This window comes from Doryrhamphus excisus, linkage group LG14 (assembly GCF_037039965.1).
Source record: "Doryrhamphus excisus strain RoL-2023G ecotype Guam linkage group LG14, RoL_Dexc_Guam_v1.1, whole genome shotgun sequence".
NCBI classification, from domain to species: domain Eukaryota; kingdom Metazoa; phylum Chordata; class Actinopteri; order Syngnathiformes; family Syngnathidae; genus Doryrhamphus; species Doryrhamphus excisus.
The window spans coordinates 14,816,456-14,837,837 of record NC_136370.1 but is presented as its reverse complement, the minus strand read 5'-3'; the positions used below and the strand labels follow the sequence as shown (position 1 = coordinate 14,837,837).

General features: G+C 42.6%; 1 protein-coding gene across 5 annotated transcripts in view; it reads left to right on the top strand.

Moving 5' to 3' along the window:
- Nucleotides 1-21,382, top strand: part of arid1b (AT-rich interactive domain 1B) — a 216,746-nt gene that overhangs the window by 23,907 nt on the left and 171,457 nt on the right. For 2 of the 5 annotated variants that reach the window (XM_058089848.2, XM_058089845.2), the window contains exon 1: nucleotides 10,717-12,266. The exons of 2 other annotated variants lie outside the window; for them this stretch is intronic. In XM_058089848.2, coding sequence (XP_057945831.2) covers nucleotides 11,133-12,266 — 1,134 coding nt within the window. In that variant the 5' untranslated portion in view covers nucleotides 10,717-11,132. Of the gene's footprint in view, nucleotides 1-10,692; nucleotides 12,267-21,382 lie in introns of those variants that run through there. One more of the 5 variants, XM_058089846.2, reaches the window with a different exon arrangement.

Sequence of the window (21,382 nt, the reverse complement as noted above, 5' to 3'; positions counted from 1 at the left end):
TTGATCTGCTAATTGCATACAATGACTGGGTTAGGGGTTAGGGGTTAGGGTTAGGGTTAGGAGTTAGGGGTTAGGAGTTAGGGGTTAGGGGTTAGGGGTTAGGGTTCACACTCCCCCCGCCGAGAACAAAGTGAACTGCTTGAAAATCAATCAAAGATTTGAAATTTGCATACATCGACTTCTTGTTGATTCTTGTAAGTAACAACGCTCAGCGCTGCCATCTGTTGGCATCCAAACAAACCAAACACATCCATCCCAGGCGCAGCAATATACCATCGATCGTGAGCACAGAAATCGATCGATTTGTATGCTAACGATGGATCCATCTCGGGCGCAGCGCTATTGATCGATCGCGCAGATCCATCGTTAGCGTGTAACATATGCACAACTACAAATCGAAATTATCTGTTAACATTTAGCCCACATTCCATGTTTTGTTTATACACGGCTAGATTGTTATGAATCTGGTCCAGCTGGTCTGGGGTGTCTTTTCCAGGTAATTTTGGGTCAATGGAAAAAACAATGTCTACCGCTGCAGCATTTGCTGGCTTTAACAAGTCTTTGTTCGTTGTGATGCAATCTCTTGGAGTCCTCCTTGCCTTGTACACAAAGCCTTTCCTTGGATGGTAACACTGTGTGCCGCTCAGTACATGCACTGCCGGCATGGCTATGATGTTTCAATGTTTCACTCTCTATTCTTGCGGGCTGTAGCTCATCCTCTGTATATTTTGGCACAAAGGGAAAAGGTTCTGGATTCTCATTTTCCAAAAATAGTCGCAATCCTCGACTTTCACAAAGTATGCCAAATGTGCCATGATTTGTAGTAGCAAACGAACACAAGCTTGACACACTGATGTTGTTGATAGAAATGGGGCTGGACTTGTATGAAAATAGGCTACACATAACAAAAACAAACATTCTATGTAAAAATGTACGCTCTGAAGCAGCTGTGGGTGGTCAGGATGGTACAATCTTGATCATGTGACGTTTTCTTGTGATTGGACAGCGAGATTGATCGTTGGATCAGACTTCTCTGAATCGAATAGTTGACTGTTTATACGACAGCCCGAGAAATTGGATACACTTATATTGAACGGGGCACGCTCCATTGGAGAAGGTTCGATTTGTTCAGTTTGTGACAATAGAAGTACAACAAATCAATTCCAGTGGTTAAGCTTAATCAATTCTGTACAGATTTATATTTTTGTCAGTTCACGTCCATTGTCCATTTTCTGACATCAGTCAATCAATCAATCACGGTGCACATGTAGACAGGTTTTGATATTTAAAAACATTAAATCAAATCAAATCAACTTTATTTGTATAGCGTTTTTCCTGCAGAGACATACAACACAAAGTGCTTTACAGAATTAAAAACAATTACCACAATTAAAAGGAAAAACAAATACTAAGAAAGCCACTCCCTCCCACCCTCCACACACCCCCCCCCCCACACACACACACACAATCACACACAGTAGGGAGACATGGCATGGCACTGAGGATCAAGGAAACGCCACCTTTGGGGCCGTCCACACTGGGAGGAGCTGCACGCCGTGCCATCCGGGGACCAGCACTCGGGCCTCCAGACTCCAACAGACGGGCAGACCTCCACATTAAAGTGAGGAACCCCCAGCCGGCCGGGTTGAAGGGACCCAAGGATGGCACCCCCTCAGCAAACCCGACACAGCCCCCAGTGTGGAGGACCCCCCCCCCCCGAGGAAACACTGGAGTTAAAAGCTAAAAACTAAAAGCATAAAATAGGACTAAAAAGATAAAAACATAAGAAAAGTTTAAAAATATTAGTTAAAAGCCTGATTAAAAAGTCTTTAATCTTTTAAAAAAATATATTAATACAAAGCAGCCTGGTATCTCTGCAGCTACCAGTCATAACTTCCACATAGTTAGTGGTTTACATAGCATTGTGGCTATTTATCCAGCCATTGATCTTTTAGTATGCCGCTTTTGTATGTATATGCTTTAGACAAATACGCACAGGACTATACACGAAGCCTTGTGGAAAAATCACCTGTTGATGGGCCATAATATAATAAAATATTCCATTTGAATGGGCGGCTACTATAATGTCACACACGGCATTAATATTCTACCGCTGTTTGGCTCTCTGCTCTTAGGGAATTATTAGGTTGATGGAGGACGAGGCAATGACACAAGAAAACAGGACACCCCCCCCCCCGCCTCACCTCCCTGCCTTCTTTTCATCGCCTCCCCTCTACCCTTCAACAGAACTGCCACAAATTACCCACTTTTCCCGTAATATTATCAGGGGTTATCGTTGGCCTCCATAATTAGAGTTTCTGTGTCGTTAGCCCCCATTAGGCTAACAATAGATCCTTGGAACAAGGACACTTTGAGCAAATAACATATTTGAGAACACTTGACTTTTTGTGAAGAGATAGTAAAAAAAACATGTGAGGCCATTACTGATCCAAACAGCCTTGACTGGACTCCATGAAAGGCATGGCGAGGTACTGGAGAAGCCGAATCATCTCCATGGCAAAAAACAAAACAAAAAAAACACCTACTCGGGCAAAGATGCACAGGATGAAATGACAGAGACACAGTCACGCTCATCGTTTTGCTCAAATGGTGACAGTGTTTTCCATCTGTGCACCCATTTCCTTTTGACAGTGACACAAATAAAAATATCATCACACCCTGCAACCGCAGCCTAGTGGAGCTTGCATTTCAATCACAGAGTTAGATAGCTTGCTACCGGGATCCTTCTTAAGCTCCACAGAGCGAGTGAGCACTGTGAATACTGTGCCCAAGCCCTGTTTGATCTCCGTCATCATCCCTCTAAGACATCATTGTGTAACACTGTACAAGCGGACTGCTTCATGGTGCGGAGGAAATATCAAGGAAGTTATTCATAAATATTAGATTAGATCAAAACAGCCCGTTGCCTCTCAGACTCTGAGCTCCTGGGTCAATCCATCCTCATCCCTTTGATTTTTAGGTTTCCCCTCAGAGTAGGGAGGATTGGGTGCACATTGAAATTGAAGCCAGGAGCTGAGAAAAGGAGGAAAAGCAGCAGAAAAAAAACAAAAAAAAACTCGCTCAGTCTCATTTCTTCACTGATAAGTTGTTAATAAAGCACACATGTAGAGATTTGTTTCATTTCTGATCAACGCTTTCCATTATTCATAATTGTCTTGTTTTGATTAGTGCCCCAAACACACACAGTACACCAAACCTGCAGAGATTAATAGGCAGCCCCCCCATCCCCCCCCCCCCCCAAACTCTTCCTCTCTCCTCCGGAACTGACACAAATTGGTGAAATATCACTTTGATCATGGCTCCTGAACAACAAACAAAACAAAAACCTAATTAGCCTAATTCAAAATCATTCCAAATGCCTTTGTTTGTTATGAAAGCCTTCACTTTCAGTGCCTTTTGTTAAAGATAAAACTTTGTTGGACTAACAGTCGTTGTTCTACATATTTTTCTGTGTGCGGTCGTCCCTCGCCACTTTGCGGTTTGGATTCCGCGGCTTTACTCTATCACAGTTTTTTCTGTTTTGAAATTAATAAATTATCGTTGTGTTGTGGTTGACTATGGCTTATTTGTCGGCAAATATGCATTTTTAATCCAGCATAAAAATGGCATTGAAAAGCATTCAGAAGGAGTGACATGTAGCGGAATATCTTGGGGAGTGACGTGTGTGACGTCAGCTAGCTAGAGTCAGTGTGATGACTTTTTCGCTAAATCCAAACTCTCTTGGAGCAATAATCTCTAATAAAAATCTAGAATAAAAACAGGGGCTACTATTACAGCTGTAAAAAAAGTATTTTTATTTTATTTTATTTATGTCTTAAATTGCGTATTAACTCTTATTATATCTACTATATCAGGTAATACGAGTGTAAAGGTGTCCATATGTATATATTTTATATTTCATGTCTAGAGTGTTATAATGCTAAAACCTATTTAGAGGGTTGTAAACAGATTTTCTATCCTCCAACTATGAAATATTTGATTTATACTACATAAATACTACATCCATAAACCTCCTCTTTGGTCTTCTTCTACGCATCCTACCTGGTAGCTCTAAACGCAGCATCCTTCTACCGATATATTCACTATTTCTCCTCTGGATATGTCCCAACCATCTCAGTCTGGCCTTGGAGATAAAGGGCCTCTAACATGTAATGTCCCTCTGATGTACTCGTTCCTGATCCTATCCATCCTGGTCACTCCCAATAAGAACTTCAGCATCCTCATCTCTGCGACCCCCAGTTCTTTTCATCAGTGGCACTGTCTCTAAGCCAAACAACATGTGCGAGGGCTGTTTTTTTTTAGCTAGGGATGCTAGGGATGGGTCCACGAGGAAGGTTTTTAGCTCATGACATCATGACTGCAAGACTGGCACCCTGGATGTTGGGAACGCCCGTTTTAAATAATCATGTGGTGGTCTTTCTTCTACATATTTAACAGCTTGATCAATATTTGAAATCAATTTTTACATGTTGACTATAGTCAATGGGCGGTCTCGTGGTTAGCGCGCAGACCTCACAGCTTGGAGACCAGGGTTCAATTCCACCCTCGGCCATCTCTGTGTGGAGTTTGCATGTTCTCCCTGTGCATGCGTGGGTTTTTCTCCGGGTACTCCGGTTTCCTCCCACATTCCAAAAACATGCTAGGTGAATTGGACTCCAATTTGTCCATAGGTATGAATGTGAGTGTGAATGGTTGTTTGTCTATATGTGCCCTGTGATTGGCTGGCGACCAGTCCAGGGTGTACCCCGCCTCTCGCCCGAAGACAGCTGGGAATGAATGAATGACTATAGTCAATCACATTAAAGGCCTCTATACATCAAGTCAGCAACATGTCCACTGTGAAATGTGAAAAATGTATCCTTAATCTCTTCCTGCTCGAGGCAGTGATGTGCTGTAAAAGTCGACACCCCTCTTCAGCACCAGCGTTCCAATGGTACAGTTTTTTGTTTTTTTTTGTTTAGCTCTGAAGCCACATAGCATTTGAAGATTTCACTTACCCGAGCAGCCTACCTTCCGATGCTAGCGGATTAGCTCGCATCGGCGCACTAACATATGCAATGACTGCTGGCGAGCTCTTCCCCATTAGGTTGGCACATCAAAGGCACTGGAAGAAGTTCTTCACAGGCAGTTAAAAGTGGGCTCAGTGTGGATCTTGTAAATACCATCTTTTGAGTCGGAGCCTCTCGGGGGACACTTCACACACTCCTCCAGCCAGGAGAAGGGAGGGGGGGGGGCAGTGACAGGCATCAGGAGGGGAGGAGGGAGTAGAGGTGTGTGAAAAAAAAAATATATATATATATATGAAGGGGGGTTTTGAGAGACCGGTCCCCTGTCACCATCAGGATAGGATCTGCGGATGAAGAAAATCACTCTCCTCTACTTTTCTCTCCATCTCTATCTTCCTCTCATCCTCTTTCTCCTCTTCATACTTCACATGCTAGCTGACAGTGAAAGTAGAGCATCTCTTCGTGCTGTTTCATTTGAGTCATGTTTTTCATAACACATAAATAGAGCATGCTGCAACTTGGGAATTCTGTGATTCTATATTTTAGTATACAGGCAGACACAATAGCAGCCATTCTTCTGAAGTGTTTTTTAAAAAAAACAACATTTTATCCATCACAGCTGTTTTTAAGGCTCTGGTGAGGCCCTCAACTCTGCAAGGAGTAGACAGGAATGAGAGATGTTTTGTTTTGCACATAGCGTTTGCTCCTAGGCCCATTGTTGCTGGATTTTGCAGACTGATCAATGCAAATGTTGTTATTTACCCAAGCCTGAAATGAAAAGACGATGGATCAATTTGATATCCTTCTGGCTTGCTTTTTTTTGGCCCTCCCAAGCCACTTTCTTCAACATCGCTAATGCAAATGATGCCGCCAGGATCTCTCCCTCATGAACACAACAACATGTGCATTCTCTCCATGTCTTTTACTTCTTAGCAGACATACCCACAGTGCAACGCCCGGGCTGTCTGAACTGTGTTTGTGCATGTATGTGTGTTGGGCTGACCCACTTTCTGTGCTTGGCCAAGCTTTTGCTGCTGTCTGCTGTGCTGTTCTGTGCTCCGCTGCTAGGGGGAGATCCCTGCAGACCCCCCCCCCCCCCAGCACACACTCCATCCCTTCTCCTGACAGACACTCACCCTGGCATGTTATCCCCCCGTGGATTGCAGACCTCTGCCTCTCTGCCAGTGTGTTTCACATGTACCTTGATGCGGATGCACCAATGCATGAGGCCGAACAGCATCCTCCAATGAGAACACGCTCACTCCTACACATATTCACAGCACATTTCCATCCAGCCTTCTCCGGCTCCTCCTCCTCCTCCTTCTTTTCTCCATGTTTGTCTGGGGTTATTGTTTCAATCTTGCTGCATCAGGGGGCCCCTGAAGGTTATAAATTAAACATAAATGCAAATGCGCTGAGCCATTGCCGCCCTCCATCTCCCTCCTCCTGCACATACACACTCGTCATTCAAACAGATCAGTGTGTCTGCGAATTAATAGGAGAACAGTGGGCTTTTTTTAATGAGCGGGTGAGGGAAATTAGAGTTGCAAAGCCACAGCGCGGCACACGCCGTACTGCAGCCGAGGCAACGGCTTGAAAAGCCATCATAGAATATGCTAATGCCCCCGGTCCTCTTGCTGTCAGCCTTATAGTGTTGCTCTAGATGAGATCAGAGCTGAGGCTTTGATCTGCCACTCTGACTGGAGCCAGAATCGGCATGTGTACAAAGCACAGAGAGCAGGAAGTGTGTGTGTGTGTGTGTGTGTGTGTACACGTAGATGAGCCTTGTTCTAATCACAAAAGGTGCATGCAACCAGCCACGGATCTAGAGTTTGACACCTTATGCATCACTATGCTCCATCGTTTAGTTTTGTCTGTACTGTCACACACACTAACATACAAAAAGAATAACCATGTTTTGGGGGTGTCCTATGTATAAATAGCCATCTGGTCCTGTTGATGCTATTATACACAGAACATAGTGAATGGTGAGGACCATGGAGACTTTGTTGTTGGACCATAACCATGTTATGGCTTTTATTTTCTGCCATATGGACACATAAAGGCGAGTGGCTGATGCATTTTCCCAGGGATACCACTTGCTTTTATTTGACTCCAGTGAATGAGCTTCCATTTGGACCATTGAATATTCTTTTTTAGTTAATGTAGTGGTACAGTCACAAATGTGTTTTTAGAAGTAGTTTTTACTTGGGATTTTAGCCTTTTTGACAAGCGGAAACAGTGGAATCTCTACTTTTGGCCTTCAAATCGCCTGAAAAGTTGTAACATGGAAGGAAACTGTTGTGGAAAACTTGGAGGTCAAATCATTGTTCTGTGTGACTGCAGCAAATCTTGCTAAACATCAGCAGCTCTCATGAGACTTCTGGTCACTGAACATCTGTTCCTCTTTTTAAATTATTAATGTCAACACCTTGTCACTTCAGCTTTATACTGAGCAGCCAGGACAGAGACAATTTTATATATGCACTACTTTTATCAACACAATAATTTTCCCTTTCCTGTGCTATGGTCAACGTCACCCTTATGAGGTGTCCTTCCTTTGTTTTTATGCTATCACTGAACGATACCAATGCAAAGATTATACAATAACCATAGAACAGAAATAGACAATGTAACTTATTACGTGCATCTGTCCTGCTACTAAGCAACAAGTTGCATTTGTATGTTCAGTGTTGGCACACCGCCTAGGCACTCACGGTAATCCTCCATCTGCATGCCCATCACCCAAGTTTCATATGATTTGGTTTTCTTCAAAATGTTTGTCTTAGTTTCCATACACTGTCTTCGTTTGCACAGAACAAACTAGTCCATTTCCCCTGTACTGCATCGTTCCGCGAAATTGAGTCCCCAAACATAGCACCCCTATGTGTTGCTGATGCACTGTCCGTGCATTTTTTTTATTGAGTGCGGCTGCTAAATAACCCACCATGGGGCCAATGAAAGTCGCAAGTGCCAATTTGAAAGAGAGAAACACGATTGAATTTGACCTCTCCAGGAAGTATGCATCAAGTTCTGTTTATTTTTCTTTGCAATTGCTTTTCATTGTTTGACGCATTTATACTGTAATTATGCTCTGTAAAGTGTATTTTTGGTAATATTTTAGGGTATGTGTAATGGATTAATTGGATTTGCATTATTTCTTATAGGAGATTTTGCCTCAGTTTTTGTACGTTTCGGGTTTTGACGGACCTTAAAAAAGGAATTACAGTAATGACAAAAACTGAGGTTCCAGTGTATTCATTTTCTACCGCTTATCCTCACGAAGGTTGCGGGGATGCTGGAGCCTATCCCAGCTATCTTTGGGCGAGAGGCGGGGTACAACCTGGACTGGTCGCCAGCCAATCACAGGGCACATATAGACAAACAACCATTCACACTCACATTCATATCTATGGACAATTTGGAGTCGCCAATTAACCTAGCATGTTTTTGGAATGTGGGAGGAAACCGGAGTACCCGGAGAAAACCCACGCATGCACGGGGAGAACATGCAAACTCCACACAGAGATGGCCGAGGGTGGGATTGAACTCCGGTTTCCCAGCTGGGTTCCACTGTATATAACAACTAATTCACATTTTAAAATATGATTTTCATTTGAACTTATTTTTACACTTGCATGACAAAATTGAGGTCAACTGTTGAATTATGAATTATTATGTTGAATTATATGGTGGCTAATTTATTTTTCCACTTTCAAGCTAAGAATGTAAAAATCTTATTTAGTTTTGGGATGGATTGATTTTATTCAATTGAATGTTTATGGGTAAAAAAAAGGGGGAAAATATGAACAAATCAGTGGTAGATTTGTTTCAGATTGTACAGCAATGTTCTTTAAACGCTAATGCAGTATTTATGTTGCTGTTATTTTATGAAGCTCTGACTTGTACTGACAACAGATATCCAGCAGGGGTCTTCCCATTGTCATGGACATAGAATAGCTCCATAGAGCACAGCACATGATACAGAGTGAATTGCATCCTCTTGTTTTGTCAGCCAATGCAGCTGAAAACATAATTCTCACCATCAGTATAATCATCATAAACTTCACACCGGTATCAACATCATCATAACATTTGTCCTTAGCACTAGAAGGAGCAGCACCATCCACAGTTGTGTCATTACCAGGGCCATCCTCAGCACCACTCATCCCCAAATCCTTCCCCCATCCTCCCTTCTCCCCCTTTCATCCGCAGCTCCCTCTGTTGATCAAATGCATCTGATCTCATCAAAGCAGAGCCTTTGCTTATTCAAGTCCCAGCAGACAGTCGGCGTCTTTGCTAAGCAGTATTTTACATTCATGTTTGAATACCACTGATGGGTTACAGCGTATCTTGTAGACTTTGGTTTTTGTGTGGTCCGAGCCCAAAGCCTGGGGTTGATTTATTTTATTTCATCCTCTCTCCCTTTTTAAAAAAATGTCATTATCAGTTCAGACAAGTTGCTGTCAGATAAATTAAGTTTCTTTAATATGTGTAGTTTGAACTGAATACTACTTTTTGTGCATCAATTCAAAGATCTATTACTCTGCAATCCCTGCAATCACAAGGTGATTCTAGTTCTTTGGAAGGACAATATTGCTACATAACATTACAGCTTCCATAAAAGCTTGTAACACTCTTACTCTTTTTCCAAAGGCAACATTATTGCAAACAGCATGCAGTTGCGTGTCCGACTCCTGTCAGAGCTGCAGAGAACTGGCTTGAGAGTCTAGGGACGGAGTTGACGGTAGGAGGGAAAACCAGATCTGGATAATACAGTGGCTGATGGGGCAAACGCTCAACAACGTTGAAAAACACAGAAATGATCCAAAACCAAAAGCACACAACCACAATAAAACAAAGGCAATGAGCTTCAGTCACACAAAGGCTGCAATATAAAAAACAAATACAAAAGTTAAAAAGCTTTAAATGCCAAAAACAGATACAGCCCCCCTAAAAAACATACATGAGAGAAACGTTTGGTTAGGGCTGCAACTAATGTTTACTTTCTTTGTCAATTAATCTGAAACCTGTTGTTTCAATTATTCAAGTAATAGACTCTAGTAGACTCTAATAGAATTCAAGTGTAGACTCTTAAACATCTGACCACATCAAACTGTGGAATTTAATTTTACAGATTTATTGTTGTTGTTTTTTTTACTAAATAAGACATCCAACTCCCAAGTCATGTTGCCAGCTTGTATGTTAAAAGTTTAAATACTTAGAAAGCAACTGGCGGGCCGGTTTCAAACGCTTGGTGAGCTGCATGTGGCCCCCGGGCCGTAGTTTGCCCACCCCTGCTCTAGATGGACCAATTCAATATGAACCAAAATGACAATCACTGTTTTTCAAAGTCAAAGCTGATGTGTTTGAATGGCTAATGATTACTGAAAGACCAAAATAGTTGTGGATTAATTGAGGAATCGATTAATCACTGATTAATCAGTTAATTGTTGCCGGCTCAATGCTTGGTATCTTAGTAACACTGATGTGGCTGGCCCAATGGGCGACATCGTAGACGCTAAGATAACCGTGGCCTTTAGGGAGCGCCAAAATCGTCTCTGTTTTTCAATTCAAATTTAATATAATTATATTATAAACCACACCCCACGTAACACACACACTGTTGTAAACTCAATTGGCAAAGTTAAGATAGTTTAGTTGAACTCGTTTATGCTAAATGAATCAAGCACACTTGGATATGTGCATCAGGAACATGGATCGGGACTCCACTCCGTATTTTCCATGTGAGGCGTGCTGGAGCCCTGGAGGTGAATAAGCTGGTGGAGCCCGCTCTCTCTCTCATCCAATGCTGGGCCACAAGGGCTCGGAGAGACGCGGCTACACATCACCAAGACCCGGGATGGAGGAGAGAGGCGGAGGGGGGAAGGAAAAAGTTTAAACCTGGCAAGAACCAACTTTCACCATGACGCCTCATTGACGCGCAGCCTCGCCACCGTCACAACGACAAGAGCAGCAGTGCTAGATTAAAGCTTGTGAAAATATTCTTCACCTTTTTTTTTTTTGCCTTTCCTTCTTCGCTGTCTCTGCGCGCAAGGCTGGCGGGGGCTTGCTGTCCCCGCGCGCTGAGATGTTGGCGTGATCATGGCCGCGCAAGTGGCATCGGCTCCCGCCAGAACTAACAACAAAAATAAGAAATTATCCAGCACCTTGGGCACGGAGCTCAATTCTGGGAAATCCGGAGGAGGAGGAGGGAACATACAGATGCTGGGCGCGGGAGATGGGACCTTAAATAACGTAGACCATCACCGCCGAACGGAGCCCAGCATGGTGCGTTCAACTTCTACGGGTCACAACAAGGATGGGAATAACCTGACATCGTCTAATTCCAGCACGCCCTCAATGGAAACGGCACTGATCACAAACCATAAGCTGAAATGTGTTGGGAGCGGTGGAGACCCCCCTCAGTCCCAGACACCGCAGCCGCAATTCGGCCAATTTGCGCCGCATCCGCAGCGTCAGATCCACAACAACAACAACGGCCAGGGACCCCGAGGTGGGGTGGAGCACCACAGCGGTAAAGAGAACCTGCTGGGGGGTCAGGCGGAGTCACAGCAGCAGCAGCAGGTGCAAGGTAAAGGTGAGGGACACCTTAAATCCACAGAGGGGGTGATGTCCGCAAGGTATGAGCACTCTAACTTGGGGCCAACTAGCAACAACTCAGAGTTCAACAACTATTACACTGCAAGGTCTTACGAGCAACATGGCGGACAGCCACAGCAAGGCATGGGGGTACCATCGGCACAGAACAGCATGGACAACTCTCACGAAGCAGGCTACCAGAACAGCCAGTACAATCAGTACCCTCCCTATAACAGGACGGGGTACGGCGGCGGGGCCTACGGCATGATGGCCCCCTCTGGGTGCCGGCAACCCGGGAGCATAATGATGAGCAGCAACTCCTCAGCAAGCCACAGCAAGTCCACGCTGGGGGCCTCTTCTAGTGGTTTCCAAAGATTCCCAGGGCCGGCTCAACAACAGCATCCCTCGGGGGCCACCCCGACCCTCAACCAGCTGCTCACATCCCCCAGCCCCATGATGCGAGGCTACAGCGGGGCCTACCAAGACTACAGTGGATCCTCCACGCAACAGGGCCTGGGGAAAGATGTGGGGCCACAGTATGGAGCCACCTCAGCTCACGGATGGGGAGGGCAGCCTAGGACCCATCCGCATTCATTGAGTCCGAGCAGTGGGGGGCAAGGCCTCGGGAGAAGTCAGGTAAGGGATGTGGATATTGTGTTGTTGGTTACTAATACATTATAAATACTAGCATGACGATGTATTATTTTCTGTGCCTTGTTGAATTCAATCACAAACAAGACTTACATGACAATGTTAGCTACACAATAAGATCCTATAGTTAATCTATTTCTATAGTAGAAATACAACCTAGTGGACACATTGCTGGACTCTATTTGGAGGGCTTGTTGCGTTTGAGGCACTCATCAAGCAGAGTAAAACACCTCCATCAAATATTAATTAATTCCCATAATATCGCTCATGATTAAATAGTCACATTGGCGTTACTCTGAGAAGAAAATTCCAACAGACGTCTTCCATCATTCATGTTAAGCTACAAAATTTGACTTTTGAAGCCCTGAAGGATTTGTGACATTACTCCATGTACACAAACTGGACAAATGCATGGATCAATCTAAGGTCTAAATAGTGACGATCTTATGCAGTATTAGCATTCTTTTTATTATATGTGATAACATAAACTATGAACACCTTATTTAATTCTGGCCAAGATTTTGACAAAATAAGACATTTTAAAGTTACTTTTGTGATATGACTGATGCCGTCTTCCAGGAAAAAAAAAATAAAAATCACATTCAACAATTTTAAACAACAACCCCTTCAAGCCAGTGTCTATTCTTGGCTTCAGCGGGCAGTTGGATGCCTTGCTTTGGGGCACATCAGTGGAAACAGTTGTGGGAGGGGAGTGAGTGTGTTTCTAAATAAGTATCCCCCCCTCCCCTCCCCTGTTCTGGGCAATAGCTGTCAATGTTCTCTGCTTCTGTCCCTTAACCTCTCACTCTTTGGGGAGCACGGTGTTGAACCAGTGCTAGTGTACTGTAGCAGAAGTGTACTGCATAATATTTTCTTTCCCCCAGTGAGACTTTTTTTTCTGTGATGTATTTGATGCACTAAATTATGCGCCCCACTTGATGTCACATCTGTTCAACTGGAGGGCAAAAGGGTTAAATGCAGCATAGACAAAAAATATTAATATGCTACATTGTTGTATTGGATGCTGGAGAGGGGGTGGCTTATTAAGGCAACCTATGACAGTAAATGATAATATTTAAGTGACTACACTCAGAGTTGTTAGCTCAGTTAATACATAATGAACCTCAGACAGTGTCAGTCTGTTTTTGTTGAGTTGTGTTGTTCTGATTGTAAATGCATATTATTCCACCCGGCCGGCCCCCCTTAAACAAATCTAGCCTTTTCTGTCTGGACCAACATTTCAGGAGCACATTCACACCACAAAAGCCGTATGTTTAATTCATATTTGGAGCGCCAACACTGTTCTTCTGTGCGCTGACAGGCAGTGTGAGAAAAGCGAGTGGTGTGTTGTGCATAATAGTGCATCCAAATTGGCCCAGTGATTCGACTGCGCTTCACTTCAGAGTGCGTTTGGTTGGAGCACGCCTCTGTCACCTGTTGGCACACTTTCCCCCTCTTTCAAATTTAATTTCCCCCCTCACTGCCTCTCTTCAGGAGTGAGCAGTGAGCCAATCCACCGCACCTCATTTACACTTGTACACCCCTCTATACACTCACACACACACACACACTTACACATTCACCCGTATGACTTGTCTGGACAATCACCAAAATGAAGGCAGGACCTTAAACCCACTTCACACTTTAAATTTCACGGCTAAAAAAAAAAATTAGTTAAAACATACTCATTTAAGCAAATTGTACCTTTATAGCAATTTAAAGCATAAAAATAGCTAAAATAATGATATCGCAGAACCCATCCATCCGTCATGGGTATGCTGGAGCCTATCCCAGCTGTCTTTGGCTGAGAGGCGGGGTACTGGTCTCCAGCCAATCACAGGGCACATATAGACAAACAACCATTCACACTCACATTCATACCTATGGACAATTTGGAGTCGCCAATTAACCTAGCATGTTTTTGGAATGTGGGAGGAAACCGGAGTACGCAGAGAAAACCCATATAACATGCAAACTCCACACAGATGTTCAAGCGGAGATTTGAACCCAGGTCTCCTGACTGTGTGGCCTACATGCTAACCACCAGAACCATGGATGTATATAAGTAATGTATCCTATCATATTGGTATATTTCCAGATAAAATTAAAATAACATAAAATAAACAGTACCGATTTTCAAAACTGGAGATCTTTTCAAATCTGGCATGGCAAAGCGAAGACAGTGAGGTCGTTAGCAGCATTTTTAACAGTTATTAATAGAAATGCATGATTTTGTCTTTTTCAAACCGATACCAATAACTTCCTGCTTCTCAAGACCAAAACTGATAACTGATAACTTTTTATGTTTATTATTTTTTTATTATTTGTGCACAAAAATGACTCAAGAGAAGTTGGATTCAACAAACTGCACCTGTAGAGGTTTATTATGACTGGTATTAATAAACCATAAAAAAAAGTACCAATCGTGGCTCTGAGGGGTTTACGAGCCAACAAAATCTGATATCTTCAACAATAACAGGCTGGTCATCCAGTGCCATTATTTTTATGATGAAACCACAGATGGCTCTAGCCCTCTGGCAAATGTTTTTACACGTTTCAAACGACACGGTGGTAGGAACAAGCTCTGGGCTTCGTGTGTTGTAGTGATGCTTTCAGGTGGTTTAATAAGACTCGATGTGTTGATGCTCTATGTTTTTATTTTTTTTGTCCAACACAATCGTCGCCATGTTTATTTACAAGTGAGCTCAGGGCAAGTTACGTCATGCCGTTTGCAGCCCATCACAGAATAAGAGCACTTCATTTGCTCACGGTACCGCACATTATGGGTAATCTCAGGATAAAAATCCACTTTTTACTGCATTCTCATCAATTATGTTAAAATCTTGAATTGATGCAAATAGTGGGTGTTGCCTTGCTCTCTGTGCCGTGTGTACTTTTGGTAGTAGTACAAGCACAGCTGTGCAGTCCTAATGATTTATTAAAGTTTATGTCATAAATTACATAGTGTTTTCCATGTCATCCTACATGTGTAACAAGGATGTGTCTGTTATCCACTAATCTGAACAGACACACGACACATCGAGAACAATAACAGTAATTAGTGGATAATAATGAGGACTGACTACATTAGAAACGGTGGCGTTTCTCACACACTTCATTGTAGCAGCAAGTCATGTGACGTGTGACTTGGTTAAAAATACAAAAAAAAACATGAAAGTATATATATATATATATATATATATATATATACAGTTTCCACCAATTTCCACGATTGTGTTTCATGTGTTGCCTTTGTTAGTTTGTATTCTCAGTACATATCAAAGGGAAGCACATTCCCATCCTCGGTCATGCAGCGCTTACCTTGAAATGATCCCTACTCGCTCTGCTTTTCACTGCATACTGTTTACATTTCTCTCTTATGAATTATTAGTGTGATACGAACAAAGACTTTATAATGGGAGCAATGCATCAATGTCACATTGTATTATGCACCTATCGCAGGGAGCCTTGTGCATAGTGATGGGCCTGACTGTGGCTACTGGAATGGAATTCATGCAGCATGTTGTGCAGTGGACAGAGCAAGATAGTGTGTGTGTGTGTGTGTGTGTTTGTGTTCCAGTCTTTCTCCTTTATCCTGAGACCCGATGCACCTTTGTCAGCACTAAGCAGTCCGCCCTCAATCCCGCCCCTCTCTCGTCATCTTTTTCCTCAGCCATCCGGCCTTGAACAACCCCCCTCACCCCCCCCCCCACCCTCCACCACCTCCGTCAATCATTTGTTGATGTTGTTTTGTGTGTTGGCCAGCCAGCACCGTGCTGATTAGCAACACCAGAGTGAATTTTTAATTTGCTCTGTTCTCTCCGATAAGGGACCTGCTCAGCGGTTTTCATCCTCCCTGGATGAAAACACACGGCTAGCTTAGGTAATTGGCAAGCTGAGTTATTCCTTGGTTGTATACAATTTCCACAGAATACGAATTCTCTGTTTTTAATCGTTCAAATAAAAAAAAAAAAAGTGTACCGTAGCAACAACTGTATGACTCGTTTCGTGCTCGTTTATGGTGACGTTGGCTACATTCACACTGCAGCGTATGATGCCCAGTTTGGCTTTTTTGATCAACTCCGATCTTTTTATGTCATTGTTCGCATTACCAAACAAAAAATGTGACTAGTATTTGTGTAAATTATGACGCGAATGCTAACCAAACACCAACCTCACACTCACGGAAGTTAATTTCCTACTGCATTTGTGGCAATTTCAATTAATATTTAGCCAAATTATTTCACATAGGAGAGTAAGACGGAAGAGTTTTGGCAATGGCGGTTTGTGGAGAAGTCAAAAGCAACATAAATCACACTCCCTTTTGGTACTGAAACTGGGTTCTATGATTGCACCGATAACAACTGTAATGGTAGTAACCAGAGGAAAAAACAAAGTAAATATTGGTGCATAACTTTGGTGCTAATTGAATGTAAACTCAGCCACCGACAACAGATGCTTGAAGGTGATACGTACCTGTATGTACAAGGAATTGCGGAACTTGCCAATAAAAACAGAATATACTGTTAAACGTGAAGTCTTGCGGAAATTGACGGAATTTGAATGAAATGCTGTCATCATGACGAGAAGGAATGTTGTGTGGAGAGTTATTTCCCAGGCGGACCGCTCAAACATAGCGGAAACTTAGTCCCCTTCCGAACTTGACATGCTGAAATTCCAGCGAAAGTTGATGGAAAAACTCTTCTAACAGTGCATGAATGGAAGCTAGCTGGGTTGTCCAGCTAGCTTCCATTCCCAAAGGTGGAGGAAGAATATCTTATTTAATCTATTGCAGTACATACATTCACTTTCTGTATTTCTGTATTAAGTAATACGGTAATGAAACAGTTACAAGTTACAAATAGAAGGTGAAAAGTTAGAAAATAATCGTAACAAGGCAACGTTTTTCACAGTCATAATAAATAAATATGAGTTCAAGCTTTTTCTTTGTATTTTGCGAACATCAACTGCTTGTAGTGTACTTTGAACTATTTACAGATGTGTGTGTGTGTGTATGTGTGAACTGTTTATAGACGAACAACAACGTTTTCCTCTATCCTTAGCGAACGCTACTGAGCTGCCTGTACGTTTGTCTCTGCTGGATTTCCTCATGTATGTTGCAGTTTGTTGAAGTAGCAATGTGTGCGGATGCTGACATCCCATTAGAATAGTTCGCCAGGTACATCCATTTCTGAATTGCTGGCCAAAATTGGCCAGTGATGTATTGCATCAATAAGTGTAAGGATTTCTGTATTTTCGTAATGGACATTTTATTCAGTAACCCCAAAAGCGTAGACTCTATGCTGGTAAAATAAGTGTAGAAGTTAAAAAAAAAAAAAGCACATAGGCCAGTGCACTCAGTTCCATCACATTTGGCTGCAACGCTATCCACAACAACCTTCATTATCACCCAATCACAGTCACAGCTTCTTAGTATTGCATCCTTGTTTTTAAATCCCCAGTCATGATTCCCATATTAAAGAGAGCACTCTATACTGTTTATGCCCAAATAGTTTTTACATATCTTTTAAGACGTGTTACCTAGAACTTATGTTCCATAGTTTCCAATTTGCATACACAGACCAGAGGGGAGGCTCAGCTGCCGGAGAGAAAGACTCCAGCAAGGCCGCAGATGTAAGAATGTAGGCGATATTTGAAGTGAGTCACACGGAGCGTTGCTGACTTCTGAGAAATGTTCCACGCTCAGTTTAGACCGAGCAAGGGAATCAGTAACAGAACTCTGGCAAATGTCAACTTAGTTAAAATCTTCTCCCCTCACTGGAGCTTATTGGGTTCCAACCTGTGAACAATGAGAAGCCGGGGGGGCGGTGGTGGGGGGGGGTGTTGGTCTCCTTCACACTACAGTAATTTAATTGGCTTCTTTCCCTTTAGTGGAGCACACGTGTGTCAGTGCTTTCGGTGGTGCCCCCCGACTCGCTGCCACCCTGACCTTCACATATGCTAATTAGCCATGTGGAGAGGCTGAGTGGAAGGACCCCCCTCCCCCCCATCCCAGAGGAGGAGTGATATTTCTTTCTTGTCCTCCCACGTGGGCTTATTTGTGTATTTGCAAAGGAAGTGTTTTAGAAACAGATGGTCCTCTTTACTTATAGCTTTCAATTTTGCAGCCATCTTGCCTTTTTTGTTCTGTCAGATTTTCCCATTTCTTTTCATGTGATCCGGGCTTTCTGTTGCAAGCTTGGTTTCCCCAAGGGACCCGCAGTCAGTTCAGAGGTATTTAGACAGCCTGCATCTCCCGCTGAATATTTATACACCTTACTCAACACATCTGTAGACTATTGTCCTGACAATACTGCTTTAGTAGTACTTCCTCTTTAAGCACCCACCAGGAAATAAGAAAATCAGTCATTTTCGCAAATTGCAAGCATTAATTACAATTACTATAAAAACCCACACGGCTTTCTTTAAGAGTAGAGAAAATATAATCCTATTCTTTGTGGGATATTTAATAATTAAGAATGTTTATAGTACATTTTAGCCATTAAAAACAGGCAGTAGCAGAGGTTAAGACAGGGTTTTAAAAGGCGCCCTTCCTTATAGCAAAGCAAGAGATTTAATTGACCATGTTTACCAAGGTTTTGGCTTCAATATTGAACATATTTTGCACACACATATTCCTTACAGTTTGAAAAAAAATTATGTATTTTTGTCCACCATTTTTTCAAATGTAAACGTTTTAATATTATTCATTCATTTTCTACTGCTTTTTCCTCACAAGGGTCGCGGGGGGTGCTGGAGCCTATCCTAGCTGTCTTCGGGCAAGAGGCGGGGTACACCCTGGACTGGTCGCCAGCCAATCACAGGGCACATATAGACAAACAACCATTCACACTCACATTCATACCTATGGACAATTTGGAGTCGCCAATTAACCTAGCATGTTTTTGGAATGTGGGAGGAAACCGGAATACCCGGAGAAAACCCACGCATGCACGGGGAGAACATGCAAACTCGAACCCTGGTCAGTTTGAATATTATGTCAAATAAAATTTTATAGCGGATGCTTTTTGCTCCAATTAAAATATAATGTGGACATAATCAAGGATCATGGTAATGATATTTCTGTGTAGAAATACACTAAAAGTCTGAATTTGAAATTTTTGTACTTCCTTCAATTTTATGTTGAATTGCAATTCTACTTCCTGTTTGTAATTTCAGGTCAAATTAAATTCAAAATCACTCACTTGAGATGTATTCTCAATTCATTGAGATTTTTGCACAAGCCTGGTTTGTGGTGATTTGAATCAGTGCTGGCATGATGGGATTGAATGCTGAATAAAAAGATAAGCACCAGAAAGGCTGTCTGTGAGACAAAAATAACCTGAAATCACGATGACTTCACTTTTTTTTTTTTAGCTTTCTGAATATCTTGTCTGCTTCTTTGAGTTGTTTCCCGTTGTTTTGTTTTTGTCCCTTCTATCAGGCAAATATAGACTCAGAGACACACACTCGTCTTTCAGCGCTCCCTCTGTCTCGAGTGTGTTTGGCCACTTTCATGAGTCGGTCGGGTGTGTGAGAAAACAGTGCATCTCACAACAGGATACCGATGACCAATCTTGGCTGCACGCGAATTCATTCAGATCATCTATTTTAGAATTTTTGGTCGAGTGTGCACTCATGTGAATTCATCAACACACACTGCAGATGGGAGATAGATAGGTTATTTGTTAAATAGTTTTTTAAACCCCAAGCCATTATTTCCTTTCCTTGCATTAGCCAGCTCCTTGATACGGCCAGACTTGTATTCCACATTCCAGACACTCCTTTTAACTGAAACCGGATGAACTGGATTAGATATCGACATCCCAACTGAACTTTATTCTGGAGAGTAAATGTCTTATTGCTTTATTATGTTAATTCCTCCAAAGCATGTTGATACTGATTTGGCTGAGCGTACCGTATGCTCTACGTATTCCACTGTGCAACACTGCTTTTGTGTGTCTCAAAGTGCATACATAAGTGTGTGTGTGTGTGTGTGTGTCTCCCTACTCAATGAACATCCATAGTTCATGTTTGCTAAACATGCAAAGGTTACTGTAATGTCAGACGCATGCCAGAGGGGAGTGTGGAATACCACATTACCATAATCCATAGACAACTGTCCCATTTACAAAGCTGGCTGTGCAGGGCTGATCAGTACTGCACCGCAGGAGCACATGGCTGCTTTTGTTAGCGCTCTGCATGATACTAGAGGGAGGAACTCCATATTTCACCTGACCATATTTTTATTTGAACAATAGCACAACCTAAGGGTTATTTGTGCTTTTTAGTTATGTTTGTTTTACATTTAAGCTCATTTCTGACCAGTATAAATCTGCAAATATTAGTATAAATATGATGTATTGTATGTTTGTTGTGGTATTAAAATGTGTGCCTGTTGGTCACTCGGGTGGGGGCGGGGGGAGCACTAATGTGACCATACCTTTTTTTCCTAATATTCTCTCCATTGACAATCAATCATTATGTATTTTATACTTCAAATTGAATAAATGCATGAGGCATAATTCAGCCTCAAACATGGACCATGTCCTGAGTGAACAGTTGCAATTAAAGAGAGAAGGGGAGGGTTCTGGAGCTCATTCATTCATTTTCTACCGCTTTTCCTCACGAGGGTCGCGGGGGGTGCTGGAGCCTATCCCAGCTGTCTTCGGGCGAGAGGCGGGGTACACCCTGGACTGGTCGCCCGCCAATCACAGGGCACATATAGACAAACAACATTCACATTCATACCTATGGACAATTTGGAGTCGGCAATTAACCTAGCATGTTTTTGGAACGTGGGAGGAAACCGGAGTACCTGGCGAAAATCCACGCATGCACGGGATGGAGGTGGAATCGAACCCTGGTCCTCCTAGCTGTGAGGTCTACGCGCTAACCACTCATCCGCCGTGCCGCCTCATTGACAATCAATCATTGTGTATTTTATACTTCAAATTGAATAAACGCATGAGGCATAATTCGGGCTGAAACATGGACTATGTCCTGAGTGAACAGTTGCAATTAAAGAGAGAAGACGAGGGTTCTGGAGCTAAATACTGTAATTTCAAGTGTCATTTTTATTGCAAAAGTTGATCTGAAAT